The sequence below is a fragment of the Populus alba genome, chromosome 5, assembly GCF_005239225.2.
Source record: "Populus alba chromosome 5, ASM523922v2, whole genome shotgun sequence".
Classification (NCBI taxonomy): Eukaryota; Viridiplantae; Streptophyta; class Magnoliopsida; order Malpighiales; family Salicaceae; genus Populus; species Populus alba.
In genome coordinates this window covers 15,315,603-15,341,577 of record NC_133288.1, presented here as the reverse complement: position 1 = coordinate 15,341,577, position 25,975 = coordinate 15,315,603, and the positions used below count along the sequence as shown (strand labels likewise).

Genomic DNA, 25,975 nt, shown 5'->3' with positions numbered 1-25,975 from the left:
ATCCACAGTGTATTGTGAGAGAGTGCATAATAATTCTAGCACAATAAAATGTTGATGTAATAAAATACTCACGTATTTTTTTAAGATTTTGGTACTTCTAAACTTTGACGCATTAAAATTTAATAGTGTATTTTTATTGATAAAAATCTATATGTTAATGTGTGAGTTTAGAAACCGAAAACCTATATTTATATAAAAAGAGTTCCATTAAACTTTTATTAGTATAACTCCAATACCATTAATTTAAAATATATTAACATTAGAATTAATTTATTGAAACAAATATTAAAGTTAAATCCCATGTTAATACAAAGAAACATAACTTCAACAAAAATATCTCTTGAGAGCCTCGATTCTACATCTCTATTTATTTTAATACATTTATAAATAAATAAAAACCTCTGCCGCAGTACCAAAAATGCCTCTTATGTGCGGCGGTGGAAGCGAAGCCAAAGCATCTCAAATCCGCCATTTCGCTCCCCCAACTAGTTTTACATTTCTCATTTTCCTCCAGACCCCAATAAACTCCTCTCAGTCTCATAAAAATGCCAGGATTTGAGATATGGCCGAGAAATTCACAATCCCAAACTCCATCCTCGATAGATTTAACTCCCAGCTCTTCTAGCTCATCCACTCTCGGTGGCATATTTCTGGAGCCCACCGTTTATTCTTCTACTGTTAATTTTATTTCTCATAAATGCTCTTCAATCACCATTTCAAATCCCATTTCCTTTTATAAACACGCGAATTTCGGGGGCTTAAAGAGAGGAAGGAGGAGTAGAGGTATTAATGAAGTGGTGGTTAGTGGTGTTTTTCTGTCAGTGAGCTTGAGAAATGATGGGCTCCTGCAGGAATCTAAGGTGTGTTTGGTTCAAAACGAAGATAGCAAGAGCCTGGAGGAGGAGGATAAGGTGGCAGAGGGAGGTAATATTGTTTTGGAGAGTAAAGAGAACCGGAAGGTTAAGGCGCGAGGAGGTTTTGCTATGAATACCACTAAGCATCTGTGGGCTGGTGCCATTGCTGCCATGGTTTCAAGGTTTGTGCTTCTTGTCTCTCTCGTTCTAATTTAATTGACTTTTTCATCCAATGCCAATTATGGGCTTTTTTTTTTTGTTAACTTATATGTTTGAATATCGTCAGTTCGATTGCAAAATCCGTGTTATAGCTGCGATGCTGCACCAAATTTTATTTTTCCGGGGTGGTACTATACATTGTTATTGTTTCTTACTTTGATAAATGCCGTTGAAAATTTACTGTAGTGATGTTATTGTATCAGAACTTGCGTGGCTCCGCTTGAGCGATTAAAACTGGAATATATAGTTCGCGGTGAGCAAAAGAATATTGTTGAGCTAATCAGGACAATTGCTACCACTCAAGGCTTGAAGGGTTTTTGGAAAGGGAATCTTGTTAACATTCTTCGTACTGCTCCATTTAAAGCGGTCAATTTTTGTTCTTATGACACATATCGGAAGCAACTGCTCAGATTCTCAGGAAATGAGGAAACAACGAATTTCGAAAGGTTCATTGCTGGTGCTGGTGCTGGCATTACTGCGACAATTCTCTGTTTACCACTTGACACGGTATGTGGAAACTTGAGACTTTCTTCCTTTCTTCTGCTGGCACTGGGCTTACTCTACATTGTAGAATTACGAACATAGTGCACTGATTATGTAAAGCTTGGATCAAGTGGCCCAAGTTGATTGCATATGGCCACTTATTTTCACCTGCTGAATGATTTTTTTTTGTTTTCAGACTGTGGTACGAGAGCTCAGTAATCTTGCTCTCATCATTTCTTCAATATTCCTGGCATTAAGCCTATATTAGGGAAGATTTATATCAAAATATCCATGGGAAAGCAAACTGGTTGAGACTGTAGATGAAACAACCAACCAAGTTGGTCACCTTTTGCCCCTTTTCTGAACACTTGTTTGCTGGGAATATACGATCCTTCCTTGCAATGTCTTGCCAAATTTACTTTACATAACTTGATAAATTTACTTTATATGACTTGATGACGTGTCTCAGTAATGTGATATTTATGATAAGAAATCAAAATGACCTGTTTCATATTCTGTATGCCAAAGAAAAATTAACTCTTGAGTCTTTTATTGGGAGTGGAAAGTTATTGATAAACAATCATGTGGACAATCACCCTAAGCTTTGGGTGGAACTTGGAATGCAATATATACCATTTATAGCGATGCAATGTGTTAATTGTAGTTTTTCTGCTGTCTAGTTACACTACCATGTAAAATATTTAGCTTATAATTGTAAAAATTAACCTCCTCCGCTCTGCTCCTGATAGAAATAGCTAAATATTTTACATTTCAGGATTTCATTGTTATGAAGGTGCACCTGGGGGCCCATAGCCACCTCTGGATTCTAACGTGCTTTTTAATTACTTTATTTCTAGATCCGGACCAAGATAGTTGCACCTGGTGGAGAAGCTTTGGGTGGTGTAATTGGTGCTTTTCACCACATGATACAAACTGAAGGTTTCTTTTCACTTTACAAGGGCTTAGTACCTTCTATCTTAAGTGTGGCACCATCAGGGGCAGTTTTCTATGGCGTGTATGACATACTGAAATCAGCTTATCTTCATTCACCGGAAGGTCAGAAGAGACTTAAGTATATGAGCCATCATGGGCAGGAATTAAATGCCTTGGACCAACTGGAGTTGGGACCAATCAGGACATTAGTGTATGGGGCAATTGCTGGTGCTTGTGCAGAATTTGCTACATACCCATTTGAAGTTGTTAGGAGACGGCTTCAATTGCAAGTCCGGGCTACCAAGATGAGTGCATTGGTGACCTGTGTCAAGATAGTTGAGCAAGGAGGAATTCCAGCTCTTTATGCTGGACTGTTTCCCAGCTTGCTGCAGGTATGAAGTTGAAAGCTCTGTACACAACAGACTTCCTTATGAGCTGTTATGCCAGAGCTTTATGCTATTTATATGCATATTGCTTGGTTATTATTATAAGACATGCAGAATTTGATGATATTTAACTTTGGAAATAATTGAATTCTTGACTTAAACAAAACCATACAGATAGCCGGGATAGAAGTTCTGCTTATGTTAACTTCGTATGATGTTATGTTTAAGAAACCAATGATCTAGAGTCTCATGGATTACAAAACATTAGCACGTAAAAATAATTGAAAGGAGAAGACGGATCCATGGATCTAGCACCCAACTAGTCTGGGTTGTGGTTAGTTGAGCTTATGGGAGTTTGGAACTGAAATCCACATGGTTGTACCTTTGGGGCAAAAACCTCTTACATTCCACTCTATAACTGAAATCCAGATGTTCTGGAACTTGTCATGCTTATCTTTTTATTAAAACAAGCTATTACTTTTATTGCAATGCTGCTTACAGAGCTTGCACAGTCCTTCCAAAATTTTGACAGTATTGTTCTTTTCCAATATGTTTCATCTTCAGGTACTTCCTTCAGCTGCAATTAGTTACTTCGTCTATGAGTTTATGAAGATTGTTCTCAAAGTGGAATGACAGAGGAAATATGATCTATTAGAGAAAACTTGTAGGTGGTATGTATACTAGTGACTCAAGATGAGCACTGGATATAAATCAGAATGGTAAGACGAGTCATTTACACAACAATTACCATTGATTTAACAACATATTGTTGTTATGCAAAAGGAGGAACCACAAAATTTTCAATATCTGTAATCTTCTTTGCTTGATTTGATTACTATTCCATCTCTTGGCCACTATCCAAATTTTAGGCTTTTCTGTTTTAAAAAACTTGATTTGGGTGAAATATACTTCAAATCTGTACGCCGTTGGCAAAAATTCCTTGTTGTTTAGTGGTTTAGGCATGCATAGTGTGATGGAGCATTTAAAGTAGATCCTAAATGGTTTTACTGCTGTCCTTATGCTTAACTACAGCTCTAAGGGAAATGAATTGCATGAACAAACTGAAAGAACAAAGTTTCCTTCTGATATTGGAGATTTATCGTACGTGTTTCTATTTTGGTCACAGCTCATGTACTTATTTTGATCATCGTGATTTGCTATTCTTTCCCAGATGGTTGGGAAAACGTATTGAAAGGGGCCATCATGCATGCCTATGGACTATAATCAATGCAATTAAAAAGGCAAGTTGATTCTTAAAATCTTATGATTTCATGAATACTTGTCAAATTAGATTAAAACTTGAAAACTGAATTTAAACTTGAAAACTAATAAATTCAGTCAAAATTGGTAAAAACAGACTGATTTTATGAGTTTGATAATCTACACCTTAATATTTTTATTATTTTAAATGTATATATTACAAAATATGTGTAATTTGATAATCAAAAGCTTATTTTTATTATAATTATTATAATTTTTTTAACGATATAGTTATTTATAGATTTTATTTCTGTAAAATTAGAATACCTATTTATTCTTCATATTTTTTTATGTAAACTATTAACATATCAATTGATGTGTTATTCTATTTTAGTTGGCAAATATATATAATAAAAGTTGTAAATTGACATGCTTCACCTTTCGAGTAATTAATATTAAATGATCTATCAAAATTTAAAGGGACTTATTTCTTGTAAATAACGAAATAAGTGGATCGATTTATCCAAGAAATAGAGGATACAATGTGAATAAAATAAATGTGTTTTAAAAATTATAAATTGGCATGCTTGACCTTTAAAGTAATTAATGTTAAATAATCTATTAAAATTTGAAGGAATTAATTTCTTGTAAATAACAAAATAAGTGAATCGATTTGTCCAAAAAATAGAGGAATCAATGTAAATAAAATAAATGTGTTTTAAAAGATGTAAATTGGTATACTTGACCTTTAGAGTAATTAATGTTAAATTATTTATCAAAATTTGATAGGACTCATTTCTTGTAAATAACGAAGTAAGCGGATCGATTTGTCCAGGAAATAGAGGAATCAATTTAAATAAAATAAATGTGTTTGGACTTTTCTATTTGTTTATTTTATTTTTATTTAAATTTTATTATATTGTTAATTACTACTTGATTGAAATTGTTAATATATAATTAGTTAAAATATTTTATTTATAATTTTATAATTTGAGTTTATATTATATATTTCATATCATGTCAAAAAAACATTTTTAACAACTTTAACGTTACCTATAATGTTTAAGCAAGAGAGTTTGTTTTGCAAGTAGGTTCCATCTGATTCCATTTACATGTATGGTTATCTTATTTTGCTACCTGAATACAAATCCAATCAATTCTGTACGGATTAAAGACCAATAAGAGGACTTTTCACAAGGGATGCTAGTTTTTTTTTTCCCTCTTTAAGAACTTTCTTGATGTTTGCCTTTCAATTTTCTATTTAGTGAGGGCAGGTGGTGGGAAATCGATATCAAAAGATGCGGAAGACTGGCTTCCGAAAAAAAGATTGTTTTGACCAGGCAGCTATGAATCTCATCTCCATCCCGAGAAGGTTATTATGGATTTGCTTATACTATAATCTTAGATATTAACGTGTCTAAAACAATTAACATTTAGTAATAAATAAGGTTTACAGAAAATCTTAAAAGATCAAGATTTTTTCAAGATTGACGGATGAACCGGTATATTAAGACCGCTAGACTTGGACTCCATGAGACCTTGCAAAACAAGTCTTCTGCAATAAATGATCTTTCTGTTCTTAGATCTTGTTTTTGTTGAAAATAATATTTTTTGGAATGTAAATTTTGAGAAAGTGAATTATTTTTTAATATTTGATAGTGTAATGAAAAATAAGTTAGAAAACATTTTCCAGTATTTGATTATGTTATGAAAAATAAACCGGAAAATAACTTATTAATGTTTTATTTCTCTCAAGGAACAAATCTTACAAATTAAAAAGTTAAATGAGAATGAAATTGAAAAAAAATATATAATTTCATAAATTATCTCAAATAAAATAAATAATAATCAAAATAATAGAGATCAAATCTAAAAAATTAAGATAATAATAATTAAAATTTCATAAATTATTTCAAATAAAATAAGTAACAATCAAAAGAATGAGAATCAAATTTGATAGATAAAAATTTTTAATAAAAAAAATGATAAGGAAAAAGTAAATAAAATTATAAAAATAAGGATCAAAGTTAATATAAAAATTAAATTTTAAGAGATGAAATTGAAAAATAAATAGTTACGACAAAATATATATAGTAATCAAAAGTTTAAGGACCAAATTTGATATAATCAGCAAATAATATAGCATTTCTAAATTTTTCACAACTTCCAGAAAGTGTTTTCCACCTAAATTTTTTGAGAAAATACTTTTCTAGAAACCAAGCTAAAATTTTCTTTGACTGTAAAGTGTTTTCCGTTAACCAACTTTTCTATAACAAACAAAGACAGAAAAGTTTGAAAATTAATTTTTTAAAAATCACTTTCCAGAAAACAATCATTGCCTTAAATTAACAAGGATTTAAGAGGAAGGAAGCTTTAAAAACTCTGTTGTGTGTGTTTATAGGAAAGATGTAAGAAATGATCACAGGTTGAAGGAAAGAACCTCTATCTTTGATGGTTCATATATATATATATATATATAAAAGGGATGTTCTAATGGGTCATGTGTGAGTGAATATGTCCAATAATCAGGTTAAATGTAACACTGATTTTATTTACGTAAAACATATTTATTACTAATAAATTATTTATTTTTAATACTTATTTATATTTAATTAATGAATCTATTAATTAATTAATTTACAATAAAGATAAAATTCATGAGATAAAAATAATGTGAAAAGTAAATTATAAAGTTGTTATAATTATAAGAGTTTTATTGTATCAAAATATTATTCATAATTATTCTTAATTAATATTATATTCAGATTCAATATTAATTAAAGAAGTTGAGATTGATAAATATTATATTTTTTTTATGAAAAAAAGAAAGATAATGTGATAATCTAGATAGGATGAATAGCTGGGATTGAGATTAATATTATGTACTCTGAATTTGAGCAATACCATGTTTCTTACCATGTACGTTTTCTGCCTTCACTTGAGTGACCTTTCAGTTGTGATTTGCTTAGCCTTGAATGTCTTGATGGTCAATGCGACAAGAGTACCTAAGCTGTTTCTTGCCATAATAGTATTTCATTGCTTGGATTCCATTCTTACACGTCCGTTTCTTGCCATTTGCTCTTTGCTCTTTGTTTTTTTCTTTTTGGATTGCAAAAGGGGCCAAACGGATCAAAACAAAGACATCTAAGACAAGCAAAGCCTGTGTACAAAGGCAACTAGGATTATTGTGAAACTGGAATAAACCTTTGAGTTTTCGCATCACCATGATTGGCAAGCCAATCAGCACATTTGTTGCCTATGTACAGGAGTGAAGAACATGCACCACCCACTCTTTGTTAATATTTACCTTATTTCCTTCTTGATCAAGTCAAACAATGACTTTGATTCCACCTCCTGGCTCTAACTTAAGAGACGATCACGATACCCCATTGGCCATGCAATTTCAACTCTCCGTTTGACTGCCCACAACTCTGCACAGGCTCTGTTTTAAGACAGGCGCACCTTCCTAATCTTTTCATGACATGAGATTTTATCGAGATAAATAGTGGAGTTTTAACAATGAGTTAATGTTGTAAAGCTCACTACATGGGGTTTCTCCTTGTACACTTCATTGGTTCACATGTTTGTATTTGTCCTCGTGCAGGCCTAGCAACATATCTGGGAAGGGTCTTCTTGGTACTGCAAGATCAAGCTAGTTTCTATCTGTATATTGTTCATCTGCCTCTATTGTATTACATCCTGCTGTGCTATGCTGATCTCGTTGCCATTTCAACCTTTTCCGTTTGGCGTTCCATTTTAGCTTTAAGGAAACAGCTGACGCCTCCGATTACTATATTGCCTATCAAGTGACTTGGTCATGGTGCATCGAAATCACACCTGTGGCGTGGTGGCTACCACACCTACAATGAAAAGTACCAATGGTTGGACCATTAGAGATGTGGATAGCAGTATAATGAAGTTTATGCGGTGTGGACGTAGCATGATTGAAAATTATACCCTAATTAAACCATGCAACCAAGCTGCCTATTTTGGCACCTTTATGACACAGTTCAAGCTTTTGTTTCTTGATCTGAACTTCATTGGGATGTTACTTCTGTTATTCCTGCACGGCATTCCGATGAAATGAAAAGACATGAGAGCAAATTAATATTATACGTATTTAAGCATCATGCATAGTACAAAATGAAGTCTGACAGCTAAATAGAGGGTGGGGGGCAAGATTTCGTATTTGCAATAATGTTAGGGTGCAATTGTTGGTTTTCAGCATCTCGACAGCTATAACAATGTATTGCTCTGAGCAGGAGAGGGAAGTGTTCCGGTCCTCCTGGTGAAGCACCATCTCGCGACAAGGATGGGTTTAAAGCAAGATGACTGACCTTGGGGTCTAATTTGATTTATTCACATTTGAGTATGTACTTAAACAGAGTTATATATGTTTAGATTCATAAATTGCTCGGATTGGAGTAATTATTTCCCAGTGATACGCACCAACATTTGTTAACTGAGAGATCCAGGCAACTGTAGACTTGTTTCCAAAACTGATTGTTGCATCTGAATACTGCGGCTTACAAATCAGGACCTTTAAGACACTTGGTGCGATAATAATGGAGGACAGAAATTCATGTCTAGGATTCACTTCGAAACAAATAGATTATGATAATACACACACAAGAAACATTGAGGCAAATGCAATATTTTCTTTCCACAAATCTTCATAACCCAAAATGACGGTATCTAAAGAAAACCCCAAAACCCTCAATCCCCCCAAAACAAGAACCCTAATCTGAAGAAACAACAAACATCTCAAACCTCATCTTCATGAAGAAGCATATTGGGTATCCCTTTAGTAACCGGAAACTTCCTTCCTGTCTCAGGGCAAGTCAAAGCCCCCTCTTCGAGGTGAAGCTCCAAAAGAGCGTGGTGAACCTTCCTTAAGAATTCCTCAGACTCAAGCATCGATGAATCGGCCTCCTCGGGAAGCTCAGCGTAGCCCAAGGTTCGTGCGCCGTCGACAAGGGCTTTCCACTCGAGCTTAGGGAACAAGTTCTTGACGAAATCGGGATTGAAGTCCACTTGCTTTTCGAGCACTTGCTCTACCTCGATTCGTAAAGGGAAGCCGTTGGAAACTCCCTTGATGTTGGAGGATAGCATGTTGTGAGTAAATAGCCTCATGTCCGATCGCTCCCTGTCTCTCAAGCCTCAACAGTAGCTGCAAGCCAGCACCGAAGCAGAGGAGGGCGAATGGGTTTTTAGAGTGTTGCTGGAGGAAGGAAGGGAAGGAGATTTGTCTTCAGAAGGACGACCACGGCCTCGCTTAGCTGAGGACTAGCTAGGGTAATTCAGGTGGTGCAAGAGCTAAACCCTAAGCCTGGTTATATGCTGGTTCCGGGCCTTCTTAAAAGTAGGCCTCTTCTGTTTGCATACTTGAGCTTTTTAATTCAGTATCCAAAGACAAAAAAAAAAAAATGATATTTCACATTTGTATTTATTAAAAATTAACAAACAAAACTAAAAAAACAACTATATTTTTTTTCACTGTCCATTTACTAGAAATTTTTTTCCTGATTTTTTCATTTTGATTCTTTTTTTTTTTCTATCTACAATTCGATAACTTAATTTTTTTATTTTTAATTTAATCTAGCCAAATTAATTTTCTTTATGGTTTTATACACTTAAACGTGTTATGGTTTCTTTCTCTCTAACTTATCTAATATTTTGTTAAATGTTTTAATATTGAATTAAATATCAATTTTATGAAAATGAGTTTTTTGCTTTTACTTAAAAAAAAAAAAAAACAAATTGAGAGGTAAAGAAACAAAAATTACATTAAGGAAGAAACAATGGACTTTTTCATAGAAAGCATGCAAAAGTTTCATTTGATTCCCCGAGTTTCAATTTTCTAATATTTTTTTCTCTGCAAAGCATGCACCATCTTCTATCTCAACGATCGATGTTCATCATCACAAACATCCTCCCGATGGTGGCACAGTACATCAATCACGATATCGCACAACAATAAACAAATACCATAGCTAGTCAATGATTTTCTTGTTATATAAAAAGCACTAGATATCACTTATAAGCACTATTTTTTCCTCCAATGGATTGTTAACTTCACAATTAATGGTGAGCATCATCTTCTCCATTAATGATATGCCTTATTCTTCATGAAGAAAGTTTAAGAACAAAAATACACCCGGTCACTAATCACTTGCTATAAAAAAAGCTAGAGCCGTAGCCAAGTCTCCATACAACCTCACCATGCAAAGCCAACCATTCTTATAGTTGTACGCCAAGCAATTCTAGGCCCATGTAATCACTTTCATGTTAAAGATACGCATTTCTTTCACCTTTATTATTCTTTTTTGTTTTTACATTATTTATTTATTACATGTTACTGATTTAAATATTGGAGTCTCTATCTCTCGGAAGACTTGTTTCCAATTGTGAATGTTTAGCCATCGGGTGCAACCCATGAACTAAAGAGGAACTCAATTATACTAAAATCCTAGGATGCAGCTATGGAAATACCTTTTTTTGTCTCAAATGTTTTCACGACTTGATCAAATCTAAACCTGCTTGAATTGTTTATTTTAGTGTTACTAGATGCTTAGACAATTTTGGTGCAAACAAGGTTTAGCTACCCATCATTTCGCTCTTGATCTTTGGATTGTCATGGAAGACAAGCGACAAAAGAGTTGACAAAGTAATTAACAGCAATGAGATATACTATAATCATTCATAGAAGTTAACTTCAATCTTCATAGCAAAAAAATGAAAAAAGGTTAACTTCAATTTTGTCTATCTACAATCGCAAATTTGTATGTACATGTATACTTGCATATATAGGCGCATTGTTTCCTCATATTAGTTTTGAAGTGGGGTCCAACCGATCTAGAGAAATCTTTGGCATGATTTGAACGAGTTGAAATGAGTTATTTTCGTGGGCTAAACCAAGTCAACTAAATTTTCTTGCAATTTCTTTTAGCTTTCCTAGTCGTGATTAGGTGACCCGCGAGAATTGCTTTGCACAAGTTACTCTTGCAACGGGTAATACCAGTCCCCACCTTCCTGGCAAACAATTTGGCTTGCGCTCATCATAGCTTGCTCTCTCGTCTGCTATCTACAGAAATTCAAAATAGATCAGGGAAGAGAAATAATGGTTACAATGTGTAAAAAATATGTGCCCCGATCCAGGCATGGTGTCTTTTGTGCGAGAAATTGGCTTGTAATTAGTAGATCGCAAAGGAGTTTGAGTTAGATGTGTTCGGTTGTAAACCCATCGAAGCAAGAAAATCAGTTTGTTTAGCTTACTAGCTGAAGGAAAGAAAAAGAGCGTCTGACATCACACATCCTTCTGTTCAAATTATATGGTCCACCAGGCAGGGAGCCTTGGTTGAAGGTCCAAAATCCAAAATTTCGTGTTTAAGAGTATATGACAGTTTACTAACTAAGTAAGGTGGAAAATGGGGTTAAAAGCTTACGAGTATGGAAAAGGACAACGTTTTTCTAATGGGAAAATGGTCAGTCTCAGCAGTTGGCAATTGATATTGACAAATTAAATATTAGGTTTGAAAGGAGCTAGCTTCAGAAAATCATCGTTCACTCATTCACAAAAACTGTCCATTTACTAGACATTTTTTGCCTGATTTTTCCACTTTGATTCTTTCTTTTGTATCTCTACAATTCGATAACTTAATTTTTTTTCTTAATTTCATCAAAATATATTGTTTTTTTTTAATGGTTTTTTGCACTCAAAAGTGTTCTGGTTTCTTTCTCTCTAACCTATCTAATGTTTTTGTATATGGTACAATTTATAAATGAAATGACTGTCGACTTTATCTTGTATCGTTTAAATATTATTATTTAAAAAATCATTTTATTACCTAGTTTTTGTTTTATTAGTTGTTTATTGTGTAGCTCGCCAAAATATTTATTTATAAATCTAAGATGCACCCGGACGTAAGGATGCGTGTTGACTTGAATGTTTGAAGAACAAGAAAGCTGTCTCTATTCAGGATTTAAGGCAAATGCTGCTTTTGTTTCTTCAAATGATCTGTTGAACTTGAATCTATGATTATGTGCCTGCATTAATTGATCAATCTAGAATTAAAAAGGAAACGCAAAATGCAATCATGTTTGCAAAATGCTACTTTGGAATGTCAATTTCCTTCTGTAGCAGCTAGAAATATCACTTCGAAAATTTCCAGGCTCTGCGTCTGCTTTCTTTGACATATTTAATTTGCTCACACATCTGCATGCATGCAACTATAATTATCTTGGATGTTTTATCTCATTTTACTAGATATTGAACTTTTATATCACACACAAACCACCCTGAGTTGTTTGTGTGATGTCTCGGAGCAAGTTGAAGCAACGCAAGAAGCGTAAGTGTACATGGCAAAGAAATCTTTGTTTTGCACCATTTTAAATAACAGTTTGAACTGACGTTCTGAATTGACCTTGCCTTTTATGCACTTTGCATGAATTTCATGAGCATTTTAATATGGGGTTGGTACAATAGTTGAGAAATAACCAATACCAAGAACTGTTACGTGATTCAAAAATATTTGAAGAGGATTCTAGTGTTGCTATTTGCATTTCTTTATGGAAATTGAAGAGATTTGATCACCAAATCTTTGTTTTGTTCTCATTTTCTTAAAACCAAATGACTGGAGAATACTTTTGTTTCAAGAATTCTGCAGTGGGTTTTCATGTCAGTAAGACGGAAAAGAAATCCACTAATTCAGCATGAATTAATTGTATTTGATGTTCTTTTCAGAATATGGTAACTAGTAGGGCTGTTCACGGTTCGATTCGGTTCGGTTCAGACTACAAAAACCAACCGAACCGAGTAACTTAAACTTTGAAAAATTTAAACCGAACCGAACCGAAAACCGGTTCAAACCGGACCGGTTCGGTTCGGTGAAATTCGGTTTTTTTTCCATAAAACCGAGAAATCCAATCCTATCATATATGGGTTTTTTTTCAGTTCGGTTTAGCCAGAATCTTGTTCAAATCCTGCAAATATGGCAAAGCAAAGCCTCAAAAGTTTTAACATCTCGATTATTGATAAAGAAATTTACAAAACAAAAGAAAAGGACAAACTAGATTGTGGAGGCTAGCTTTCTCCCATGAGCACCAATTGTAACTTGTAATCACACTTTTCACCCACCAATCCAAAGTTGCACATATAAAATTAATATTAATTTTTGCTATGGAAGCCTTTTTTTAGCTCAGCAGCCAATGCAAACAATACTAAATATCAAAAGCACTTTGACTATCTCTATTATTCTTTACCCATTTAACAAGAAGACGAACCAGATCTTCATGATAGCTTGCGTAGAAATAAAGAGAAGCCAAAGAGACGAAGATGTTGATTTTTGTTTGGCTTGCGCAGAAGAGATATGGGTTGTGTAGAAGAGATGGAGATGATGCACAGAAATAAAAAGAGAAGCCAAGGAGATCGAGATATGTGTTTTTGTTCAGCTTGCGCAGAAGAGATGAAGATGATGCACAGAAATAAAAAGAGAAGCCAAAGAGATGGAGATGTGGGTGGATGACTTAGCTTTTGAGTTTTGAGATGGAAAGTGGAGGGCGGCGGCTTTTTGTGTTATCAGTTTTGAGATGGATAGTGGAGGGCGGGGCAATTTGTTAGGGTTAGGTTAATTGCAGTATTTATACCCCTGTTGTTTTTTTGGTTGGGTCGGTTCGGTTCATCGGTTTCCGTTTTAAAACCGAACCGAACCAGCAAGATTTTATGGTTTTACAAATCGGTTTAATCGGTTTTTCATCTCGGTTCGGTTTTCTCGGTTAAATTTTCTTCGGTTTTTTCGGTTTTCTCGGTTATTCGGTTTTTTTGAACACCCCTAGTAACTAGTACTTGTTGTCACCCAATAGTTGAACAAGTGGGCACTCCTATATATGGTTTCCTCCACCATACGTACATGGTTAAATAAGAAAGTGGTGACGCCACACTTGAATTGTGATGAAACTTTCGTTAAAGGAGTAATGTTCAATGTGGAAGAGAGACTCGCATGTCAGAAAGAGATTTGTTGAGTTCTTTTGACAATAAACATGATTTCTACACACACTCACACAATTGTAATAAGATTCTACTAATTATTTCAAGGATTTTTGTAATTATTTCTTTTATATGCCTTTCATTTAAAAGAAGTAATACACTAGAAACCTTTCCTTAATACCCTATTGTTCTATGTTGTTTTCTCTAGTGGCCATACGATGATCATTTCTCTTCTTGGTATCAGAGCAGAATAGCGGAACCATGTTACAATAAAATAGAGAACACCGAACACAATATGTACCATATATATTGTTGCACGTGTGCGGCGTCATGACAATTGTCCACCCTCAAAGAAAATGTAAATGGTTTATCTGGCACATGTGGTGAGACAATGAATACTTGTCTCTTATCTGTAAAATATAGACCGGGAGTCGCCATCTAGTATTCTGGTTACTAGGAACCTTAACTGGTCTTAGAGATCAAGTACAGAGACTAGTTGCGTAAAGAGAAGGTATTAGCACCCTAACTACGCCATACCTAAGGTAGGCTGCATTGCTTTAATGTCTGATAAAATCTAAGGTCTTGTTGTGTTTTCTAATTATTGGTCTATCTAAGATTCAATAAAGCCCTCCTTATTAAGAAAGTTATTATCTTAATGGGGTAAAACATAACCATTCTAGCATCCAAAAGAAGAATTTAATATATGGAATATGTATTATGTGTAATATCGTACCCCAAATACTAAATGATAAACAAAATAAAAAATTTTTTGTTTTTGCAATTTTGGTCAATGTTCTCCTAACTTTAATAAACTGGTTAATTAAAGCCAAAATACATGTTAAAACATTGTTTTTTTGGTGTATGAAAAGCACAATAAAGAAAATGGGCCAACATCGGCCCAACATATGAAATGGGCCAGCACCAATCCAAAAATTATAAGCTGGCTATTGTGCATAGCATAATAACCAGCTAATTATTTTCATTTGTTGCAGAACGTGAATTGCTCACGTTCTGCATGCAAATGAAAATAGAGGGATACGGAGCAGCGAAGGGGAAGAAGGAAGAAGAGAAAGGCGGGGAAACTGACCCGCGGTAGCTGCTGTGGAGGCTCCCTGTGGTGCTCGCTGGTGGTGGTGATGCTGGCGATGGCTCTAGGTGGCATTCCTTCTCTCTTCTCTCCTATGTTTTCCTTCTTTTCTTTTTTGGTTTTTTTTTTCTTTCCTGCCTTCTTCTTCTTTCTTATTTTATTTTGGCCTTCAACTCTTTTTTTTTTTGGTCTCTCGAACCTCCCCCCTTGTGCCTCTTCTCTGACTGTTTAGTAATAGAATAAATTTCTGAATTAGACTAGTAAAGGTTCATGGCATGTCCGAAAGAATTAATATTAATGATATTGAATTATAAAGAGAAGTGATCCATAAGAATAGAATTGTTGGATAAGTGATTATATGAATATTTGTGTACATGTATGCTCATGTGTAGGTCATAATAATTAATTATTGTTAATTGAAAAGCATTTTTCACCTAATATAAGTATATAATAAATTTTCATGAATGCACTAATTAGTATCTTCATGAACCCATGTCTTTTGTCTAATCAAATGATGTAATTAGAAGAATGCATATTTTATGTGATATAATCTTGTATCAAAAAAAAAATGTAATTACTTATATAATATAATCATGGAAGATGTAATTAAAGAAGTTGTCTATTTTAAATAGGTTATAATTTTACTGCACTTCATCTTTGATATCCTATTATTTTGCAATTAACTGCACTATTGTTGCTATAATAATGAAATATTACAACTATTGTTTTATTGAGTAAATATTGAAAAAAAAAAAAACAAGAATTTGATCTTATGGTCATGTTTATAAGATCTTGGATAATGGGAAAATTATTAAGATTACTGAATCTGGTCGTGAAAATTGTTAAGTCAATAACTTGGTATAGAAACATATAGGGAATATTGCCAAATTATTTTTTTTATATATAAAAAAAATAGGGTTGTTACAGTTGACATAACTTGATCAATAATAAGTCATAGGTTGTGATCAAGAGTTATTTAATTTTTCAACTTATTAACATGAGTTTATCAACAAATAATCACAAGTTGTGATCAGGAGTAATTAAAGAATTGTCAATTCATTAGTATTATCCAAAGATAGTATAACTAAGGATGACAAAAAAAACACCCTAGATTACCATGATTAAGTTCAACCTTCAACCTAAAGTTTAGCTCATCAATGTTAATCTTAGTTTGCCTTGTAAATAAATCATTAGTAGATAAGGCATCATAAATTTTTTGTAATAAAAGACAATTAACAATGTAATTTACTTTAGGTAGGATGCTTTAGAGTAATAGTATCTTTTTTTTCTAGTTAATCAATCTCTTATCCAAAACCTCAAAAAGACTAATTAGGGTTATTAGTTACCATAAAACTCGGTGATGACTAATTTTTATTTTATTTTTATCCATTTACATGTTAGCTTGTTGCAATATTCACATGCAACGATACTAAGTGTTAATAGTCAATTCATGTACTCCCATAAAAAATAGCATATGAATGCCATAATTGGAAAGCCTCGTGTTAAATCTCAAGAACATCTTATTGATATGTTTATCAAGGCAATGCCAAGACAAGCATTTAAAACTTATCTTGATAAGTTGGGCAAGAGAAATGTTTATGCACCAATTTAAGGGAGATTGTTGGCAATTAACATGATTTTTGCAAATAATATATATCATTAACTATATTAATTATTTTCTGTAATTATTTTTGTTCTAGTTGGCTATTATAAATTGGTTATTTTATACCTTTTAATTAGAAAAAAAAAGTAATAAACTGAAAACTATTCCTTTAAACCCTATTATTCTTATTTGTATTGTCTAATGGTGGAACACCCCACCTCACTAGCAAGATATTGTCCGCTTTGGGCCTCCCAGTCCACCCAAATCCAGGGCTTCCACCTAGGTCCCCCTCACGGTTTTGTTAATGGCAGCCACGCATGACCCCAAAACGCGTCTTACTAATCAAGGTGAGCATGCACTTATAAGGCCATGGCTCTGGACGCTCGCTTCTGATGTGGGATCTTACAATCCCCCTACTTTAAGACGAGCTATCCTTGGCTCTGATACCAAATGGAACACCCCACCTCACTAGCAAGATATGGTCCGCTTTGGGCCTCCAAGTCCACCCAAATCCAGGGCTTCCACCCAGGTCCCCCTCACGGTTTTGTTCTTGGCAGCCACGCATGACCCCAAAACGCGTCTTACTAATCATGGTGAGTATGCACTTATAAGGCCCTGGCTCTGGATGCTTGCGTCCGATGTGGGATCTTACAAATGGATTTGTTCTTTGATATATTATCATTTCTCTTTTAGTTCCATATGTGAGTGGAAATCTTATATTGGTTAGGAATAAGAAGTTTAAGGTGTTTATATAAGAATACGAAACCTATTAATCTAGTCCTCATGCGTACAATTTTTTATTTAGGCCCAAGTGATTTCTCAGCATGGATCTTAATTAGAGTAACAGATAATACTTGATCATTTACCTACCCTTTGAACAAGTAATAACAAATGTATTAAGAAACTATATTATATTTTTAATTTTCTTTGTAATGTTACGAATATTTGCATTTGAAATATCGAACAATTCTATCTGATTTTTACTACACCAATTATTTACATGTTAAGATATACATCATTTTTTTTTTTAATTTATCCTTGATAGGATCTTTATAATACAAAAAAATAAAAAATTAGCCTATGCGACTAGAATTTTCCAACTATTTAGGCAGTCCAAACGACTGGAATATCTACCTGACACTAACACCAACTTAGTCTATCCAATCCTTCCATGAAACATCCTTCTATGTATCTTTTTGGGTTCTTAGAAGTTATGCAAAAAAAAAATTCATGCACATAATTTTTTCTGTCCAGACAACTTTTTCTATGTAAATGCACAATCTTCTACACTAATGAAATTCACCATCACTAGTATTTCCTCTAATGGTTACATGCCAAAACAACCATGTTATGTTTTTTCTATAAGAAAAGAACAAGATAGCACATACAAACACTATTTTTTCTCTAATAGATTACCAGCTACACAAGTAATGGTGAGCACTAACTTCTCCACCAATGATACGTCTCATTTTCTATTAAAAAAGTTCAAAAAATGGGTATATAAATACACTTAATCATTATTTACAATCCATAAAAAACAACACCAGAGCTAAGTCTCCATATAAACTCACCATACAAGGCCAATCATTCTCATAATTCTATACCATTCAACTCTAGGCCATACAATCACTCTTATGTTGTAGATATGCATACCCTTTAACTTCATTATACTTTTCTCTTTCTATATTATTTCCTTACTATATATTACTGATTTATGCATTAGAGAGTCTCTTATTCCTCACAGAACTTGTTTTTTAGACAAACATCTTACCACTAAGTAAAGCCCAAGTTCAATCCATCAACAAGAGACTTCCCCTATCATAACAATATTAGATGTAGCCATGAAAATACCTATTTCTATATAATTTTTTTTTCCAACATTATTATTAACATCATTTATGGAAAACTAAAAAAAAAAGTAGTTCATTCAATCTCATTCATCATACTTTTCATGGCTGATGAAACTCCAAGACAAAAGAGAATAACTAATCTTTACACTATAAGAACTTCTTCCCCTTTAGATCTCCAACAACTCACTCATTGGGTGCAAGTTCTTAACAATATTGTTTTAGTTATAAAATAACAACTTTATAGTTTTTCATTCCATTAATAGGAAATATAACTCATCACTTTATTATGTATACCAGATGCATAGAGAGAACTTCAATTCCATGAAAAAACAAAACAAAACAACATATAAAGTAGGCATGACACTTCAACTCTATAATGAGCCACTTTCACCATGACGAACGCTCCTCTACAAGTTCAAGCCATATGCATGGCTACCTCAATCAATCTTCTTCTAATTCTTACTATTATGCTCCATATCAAAAAGTACTTACACACAAAACGAGATCAATAATTGTATGACCCTTGAAGAATGAATACCATTCTTATTAGGTAGGAGAATCTCTACTTGTCATCAAGTCTTATACATTCACTTCCCTAAATAATGTATCTCTGTGAAGGCTAACTTGTAAGACTTTAATGATCTTATAAATTACAAATAACACATCCAAAATATCATAAGCATGCTAGAACTTGTGATATAAAAAAGTGATGTCATATATAAAATTTTCACTATAACTTTTCGTGGATATACTAGGGTGTGATATTACATCGTTGATCCTTGTTCTATTATTGATTTTCATGATCTATGTGATAAGCTTATCTCTCATTTTAATATTAGTATTTTAACTGAAAATAGCATGATTAAGCTCTTTATCATTACCCAACAAGAATATGAAAGCATCAGAGCATACCTCCAAAGATTTAACAAAGAAATGCTTAATGTGAAGAATATACTTGAACCTATTATAATTAAGGACCTCATTAGTGAAATCTACAAATACTTGTTATGAGAATACTTGTACACCCTTCTTGAAAGAACTCTATCAATGTGAAACAAGTCATAGAGAATCATATTCAAGTAGAAGAAGTAAGTGTGACCAAAACATGAACACCCTTGTTTTCAAAGACTAGAATTTTCCCAATGCCATCAATGTCACACCATAACATCTAAGAAACGCATTAAGGGTTATATTTGTGATCACATGACCTTCCCTAATTTCCTAAAAACATCTCTAACAAACATATACACTAAGGTTCTAGTTGTTATAAATAAAAAGTTATTTATGCAATATCCTCTTTTAATGAAAATGAAAATGAACATGACACGAGGAGTGCTCCACACTCAAAATGAACATAACACTGATGAGTGTTATGCACTACAAAAGATATAAAGATCGATTACTAAAAGTTATATCCAATAATTTATGAAGAAAAAGAAACAACCTGAACAAACAGTGAGTAATCCTCACAATGCACAACCTAAAATTAGATGTTTTATTAGAAATTATGTCTCCATTATCTTTTAAACTTTTGAATAAAAGCAACAATGTTTCCCTATGCCTACAATATCTCCAATGAAAATATCCATGTCTCCATTAAAACTTTCCAAGTCTCTGACATTAACCCTGGTTTGTCTAATCCTGTCCTGATACACCTTTTTATGCAATTTTGTTTTTGTTCCTAGGAGTCATGCACATAAAATCTTCATGCATATATTTTTTTCTATGCACACAACTTTTTTCTATGCAAAGCATTCACCATCTTCTATGTTAATGGCACTAACAATCATAAACATTCCCTCCAATGGTGGCATAGCACATCAATCATGATATGATATAACAACCAACAACTACCATAGGTAGCCAATGGTTTTCTTGTTATATGAAAATCACTAGATATTATTGACAACCTCTCCTCTAATAGTATGCCTTATTCTCCATGAAGAAAGTTTAAGAACTGGATATATAAATACACTTAGTCACCGGTCACTAGCCATAAAAAAAGATTCAACAAAAGACAAACAAATCCACTATCTGTTTTACATCAAGCAATACATGGAATAACTCCCGATATAGTAGTAAAAGCAAGACATGTAGGTGGATCGACTCATCAAGTTCCCATTGAAATAGGATCCACACAAGGAAAAACACTTGCCATTCGTTGGTTATTAGGAGCATCCCAAAAACATCCGAGTCGAAATATGATTTTCAAATTAAATTCCGAATTAGTGGATGCTGCCAAAGAGAGTGGCAATGCCATACACAAAAAGAAAGAGACTCATAGAATGACAGAGGCAAATAAAGCTTTTGCACAATTTCGTTAATCTATGAACATGATCTATATCTATATCTATATCTATATCTATATAGACATATAAACTCACAAAGAAACTCTAGGCCATACAACTACTCCCATGTTACAGATATGGATTCCCATCACCTTCATTATACGTTTTTGTTTCTACATTATTTGTTTATTATATGTTATTGCATTAAATATCAGAGAGTTTCTCTATTTCTCAGGGGACTTGTTTTCCAATTGAATGTCTAGCCACTAGGTACACCCTATCAACTAGAGACCAACCCAGTTATATCATTATCCCATAATGCAGCCATGTAAATACCTATTTTGTTCTGAAATGTTTTCATTACTTCATCAAATCTAAACCTGCCTCAGTTGTTTATTTTAGTCTTGCTAGATGCTTAGAGAATTTTGGTGCAAACAAGGTTTAGCTACCCATCATTTCGCTTTTGATCCATGGATTGTCATGTTAGTTTTGCAGTGGGGTCCAACCTATCTAGAGAAATCTTTGGCATGATTTGAAGGAGTTGAAATGAGTTATTTTCGTGGGCTAAACCAAGTCAACTAAATTTTCTTGCAATTTCTTTTAGCTTTCCTAGTCGTGATTAGGTGACCCGCGAGAATTGCTCTGCACAAGGTACTCTTGCAACGGGTAATAGCAGTACCCACCTTCCTGGCAAATAATTTGGCTTGCGCTCATAGCTTGCTCTCTCATCTGCTATCTACAGAAATTCAAAATAGATCAGGGAAGAGAAATAATGGTTACAATGTGTAAAAAATATGTGCCCCGATCCAGGCATGGTGTCTTTTGTGCGAGAAATTGGCTTGTAATTAGTAGATCGCCAAGGAGCTTGAGTTAGATGTGTTTGGTTGTAAACCCATCGAAGCAAGAAAATCAGTTTGTTCAGCATACTAGCTGAAGGAAAGAAAAAGAGCGTCTGACATCACACATCCTTCTGTCTGACATCACACAGCCTTGGTTGAAGGTCCAAAATCCAAAATTTCGTGTTTAAGAGTATATGACAGTTTACTAACTAAGTAAGGTGGAAAATGGGGTTAAAAGCTTATGAGTATGGAAAAGGACAATGTTTGTCTAATGGGAAAATGGTCAGTCTCAGCAGTTGGCAATTGATATTGACACTGAATTATGCTGACAAAATAAAGAAGAGTTTAGGTTTGAAAGGAGCTAGCTTAAAGAAATCGGGAGCACCATTCTTCAGCAAATAAGAGCTAAAGTTCTATCCAATTTCACAAGTACCCTGGATCTAGATGTCCGCCATCACTCGGATTATCTAAGCCACATAGGAGATATTGCCCCAAAAAAGATATGATTTATATTATTTTTTAAAATATTTTTTTAAGTGATAGCTTTTTGTGCTTGATATTTACACAAGCTCATATTAACTTATATTTAATTTTTATCAAATAAATAAAGGTAATGAAATTTAAACTTGTGACCACTTGGTCATTAAGGTTTTAATATTGGTCATTTAAGTTTTGATATCATATTAAAGAATTATCATAATTTAATAACTTAATCTGTTAATAAAATTTTAAGATATGATTTATATTATTCTTTAACATAATAAATAATATGGCTCCATGCCAGTTAAATATAGAGAGTATTTATCTCATATCTTATCCCTTAATGTACCTGAGATTTGCCAAGGCCCCTCTAAAAAACGAGTTTAATTATATGTCTATAAATGTACAAATGATTGAGATGAAATAACAAAATCAGTTGCTTGCCCTTAAGGATTGAAGTAAAACTACCTCTAAAATGATTCAAATAAAAGTCATCCAAGATGTTTTGACTGTATATTGGGGTTCATTAAATTTAGTGACTTGTGCTACTGGCCGTATTTACGTAATCATTTGCTTTATCAGTATTTCATAATGAGAACTTGTAAGATTCCTATACAAAGAGAATCTGTAATATAGAACAAGGACAAAGGCTACAACAAATGCCATCGAGGCAATTGATCTAAGCGTGTATAGAATGTCTTGTGTGTTACGAAAGGGAAAATTGGTGCAGATTAGGGGGGCGTTTGCTGCACCAACTTCTCTTCCAACGCACGCTGCTGCCCTCTTAGGCCAAATGGGTCACATCCTCCTTTACTCTCTTTCTGATCATAATTGTCTTGTCTCTCGCACTGAAGGTTTCATTTCATCTCCTATGTATATTATTGCCAAATCTCTTTATATTTTATGTAACTTCTTTAGATTTTGTAGTTTACCTGCTTTAATCCGACTTGCTTGAGGTGTTACGCATAGGTAATCAGGTATCTATCATCTTTGACCTTTAGTGTTCGTGGCTGGTTGAGTTCACAAGTTTGAGAATTAGCTAGGTTTAAGAGTAAATTATAAAATTATATTCTGTGTTTTTTTTTATATGATTTTGTAAGTTAGTCGTTCAATTTTTTAAAATCTTAAGTTCATTCTTTAATCAAAGTTGACTTAAAAAAAAAAAATTATCCCTTTTAAATGCATTTATAATTTTTCTATCGAAGATAAGGTTAGAAGATTTTATTACAATATAATATGTAAAACAAATCAATTTCATAATTATGAGAAATCAAGGATCAAGTTAAAATCAAATATAAAAATATAGGGACTTATTGTTAGGGATTTTTGTTAAAAAAAAAAAAAACAAATGGATTAACCAATCAGTTCACTAAAAACACAAGGATCAAAAAATAATTTACCCTAGGTATAAAGTTTAATTGTACTAGGGAAAGAGACTAAGGTTCAGCTTAATTAAATTCTACAAATTCTACTAAAAGAATATTGAAGGAAAATTCTTGTGAAATGATGCAAGATTCATTTACCTTAGGGACGCAGAGGACATGAACACTTAGATACAAATTTTTTTACAACTAGATCATGTGAAAAAACTAGCAAATATATTTATGAACCATATCAATATATCCAAACTAAAAAAAAAAAAAAATTGATCATGCTAGATGTTATATTTGATTGAAATAATTGTAATTTTTAATCTGATTATTGGATCCACTCAAATATTTTTAAGAGATTCTACAAGTCATATTAAATAGGGTGTTAACTTGCTTTGCTAAATGAGTTCACGAATGCTTTAAGAAAACCTAGAAGATAGTACTTTTTGTTAGTTTTATTATTTTCTTATCTAATTTTGGATTTTCAACTTTAATTTTGATTTTTTTATTTTCTCTTATTTATGTGGGGATTCTATTTTATTTTTTTCTTTATAAAAATTGGTGATTCTTAAACCGTAAAGGGTGTTTATCCTTTTTAATTAGCCATACAATTACAGAATAATTATTTTATAATGAAATTATAGTTAGGGTTCTTATTTTAAACAATTTTTGTAAAATTTTGTCTTTTTTATTCTTTTATTTCTATTTTGATTAGGTTAAGCTATGTTAGTTGGTATCATAATCAAACAATTCCTAATAATTATTGTATGTGCTATTGAATAATCATGGTAATAGGAGGTCATATAATAGAACGTTTTCATGTAGGAGGGGGGTGATTTTTAATGGAGGGAGTTTTTGCATAGGAATGAGACATTCATAAGCTAGTGATTAAGGACTTGTAAAGGCATGATACAAAATTAACTAATTGTTTGGCAAAGAAATACATGGAGGATCAAGAGGAGAGTGATCACAAAGTCATATCTAGTTTTGAAAATCCATTTCAGAAACATGAATAGAAAGCATACAATCTCTTGATCGAGATGAATACCGTGAAGACTTAGATTTTCGAGTACAGTTTATTAAGTTTATAGGTACCTTATAGGCCAAGTAGTTTGTTGATTGGTACAATAAAGTTAAGAGAATTTTTAAATTTTAATGAGGTTTCAGAACAAACGAGGGTTAAGTTTATCATTATCAAAATAAAAGGATGAGCTTTTGCATGATGGGAAGAGATAAAAAAGACTCAAGAGATGCAAGGAAAATCTAAAATTAGTGACTAAGATAAGATGAAGAAAAAGATGAAGGATCACTTCCTTCCTTTCAAGTACACTCAAACCTTATACTAATGACACCACACGTTGAGGTAAAGGGTGAGGTTTGTGGATAAGTACACCAATGACTTCTATTATTACTAACACAATCAAAGTTAATTATATTAAGAAACAAAGAACAAAGGAAGATAGAATTTCACACACAAAAAAAGTTCGTAAACAAGAATCTTAATTGTACTTTTATTACTGAATAATTATTCACTAATTGTCTATCTGATTAAAAAACGGTAGCCACCTTTTAAATAAGTCTAAGACCGACATTTACAAGAAAAAAAATTAATTCAGAAACATATAGGACAATTAAAACAAAATCTAAAATTAAGGCTAAAAAATTAAAATTAAATAGGAAAATAATAAAATTAACCAAAACAATATTTTCTAGAACTTGTAGAACAAGAACTGTAAAATCTTCTTGCAAAACTTGAATGTAATCCAATAATCATATCAAAAGTAATAGTTGTTTCTTTCAAATAGGTCTTTCAATACTCATTTGGAATAGGGGTAGCTTCCACTTTTTAAAGCTTTTCAAAAGCATATTTGTCTTAAAAATACATCAAATTGATGTTATTTTTAGTATTTCTCAATGATTTTGATTTCCTACTATCAAAAATAAAAAGAATCTAAAAAATTATTTTAATGTATTTTCAAACAAAAAGTTGTTTTGAAAAACACCTTGTATCATAATACCAAACACTCTTGTAGTGTGATCATATATCTTTTTTACCGTAAACACACACACACACACACACACACACATATATATATACATGGTTTTTTTTTTATGTTCTAATAATCGATGTCAAAGTGTTTAGAACCTCTTGTATAACTAATAAGAATGGTGTGATCAAGTGGTCATGTAAGCCACTTGCAAACAATACAACTCTCGGAAAGCCAAAAAATTAGATTTGGACTTGTGATACAAAGAATACCTTAAATCTAAGAACCAGAACTATTCGATTTTGAAACCCCCACCCAATAAATAGCAATTCATGAATGAGAAGTATAAGATGATGCCACGAAGATTGTTGTTCTTTAATAAGTCAAATTTGTTCTCTATCCTAACAAAG

The 25,975-nt window shown here is 32.9% G+C and overlaps 2 protein-coding genes across 2 annotated transcripts; one reads left to right on the top strand and one right to left on the bottom strand.

Moving 5' to 3' along the window:
• The first annotated feature begins 382 nt into the window (after window positions 1–382).
• LOC118030422 (probable mitochondrial adenine nucleotide transporter BTL3) lies at window positions 383–3,718 on the top strand. Its single transcript, XM_035034517.2, has 4 exons — window positions 383–1,036; window positions 1,277–1,580; window positions 2,414–2,881; window positions 3,440–3,718. The coding sequence occupies exons 1-4, from the start codon at window positions 546–548 to the stop codon at window positions 3,506–3,508; spliced, it is 1,332 nt and encodes a 443-aa protein (XP_034890408.1). The 5' UTR covers window positions 383–545; the 3' UTR covers window positions 3,509–3,718.
• A 4,912-nt stretch (window positions 3,719–8,630) lies between these two features.
• LOC118030424 (multifunctional methyltransferase subunit TRM112 homolog A) lies at window positions 8,631–9,395 on the bottom strand. The gene has a single exon (XM_035034520.2). It carries the CDS (start codon window positions 9,206–9,208, stop codon window positions 8,840–8,842), a length of 369 nt encoding a protein of 122 aa, XP_034890411.1. The 5' UTR covers window positions 9,209–9,395; the 3' UTR covers window positions 8,631–8,839.
• Between the last annotated feature and the right edge of the window lie 16,580 nt (window positions 9,396–25,975).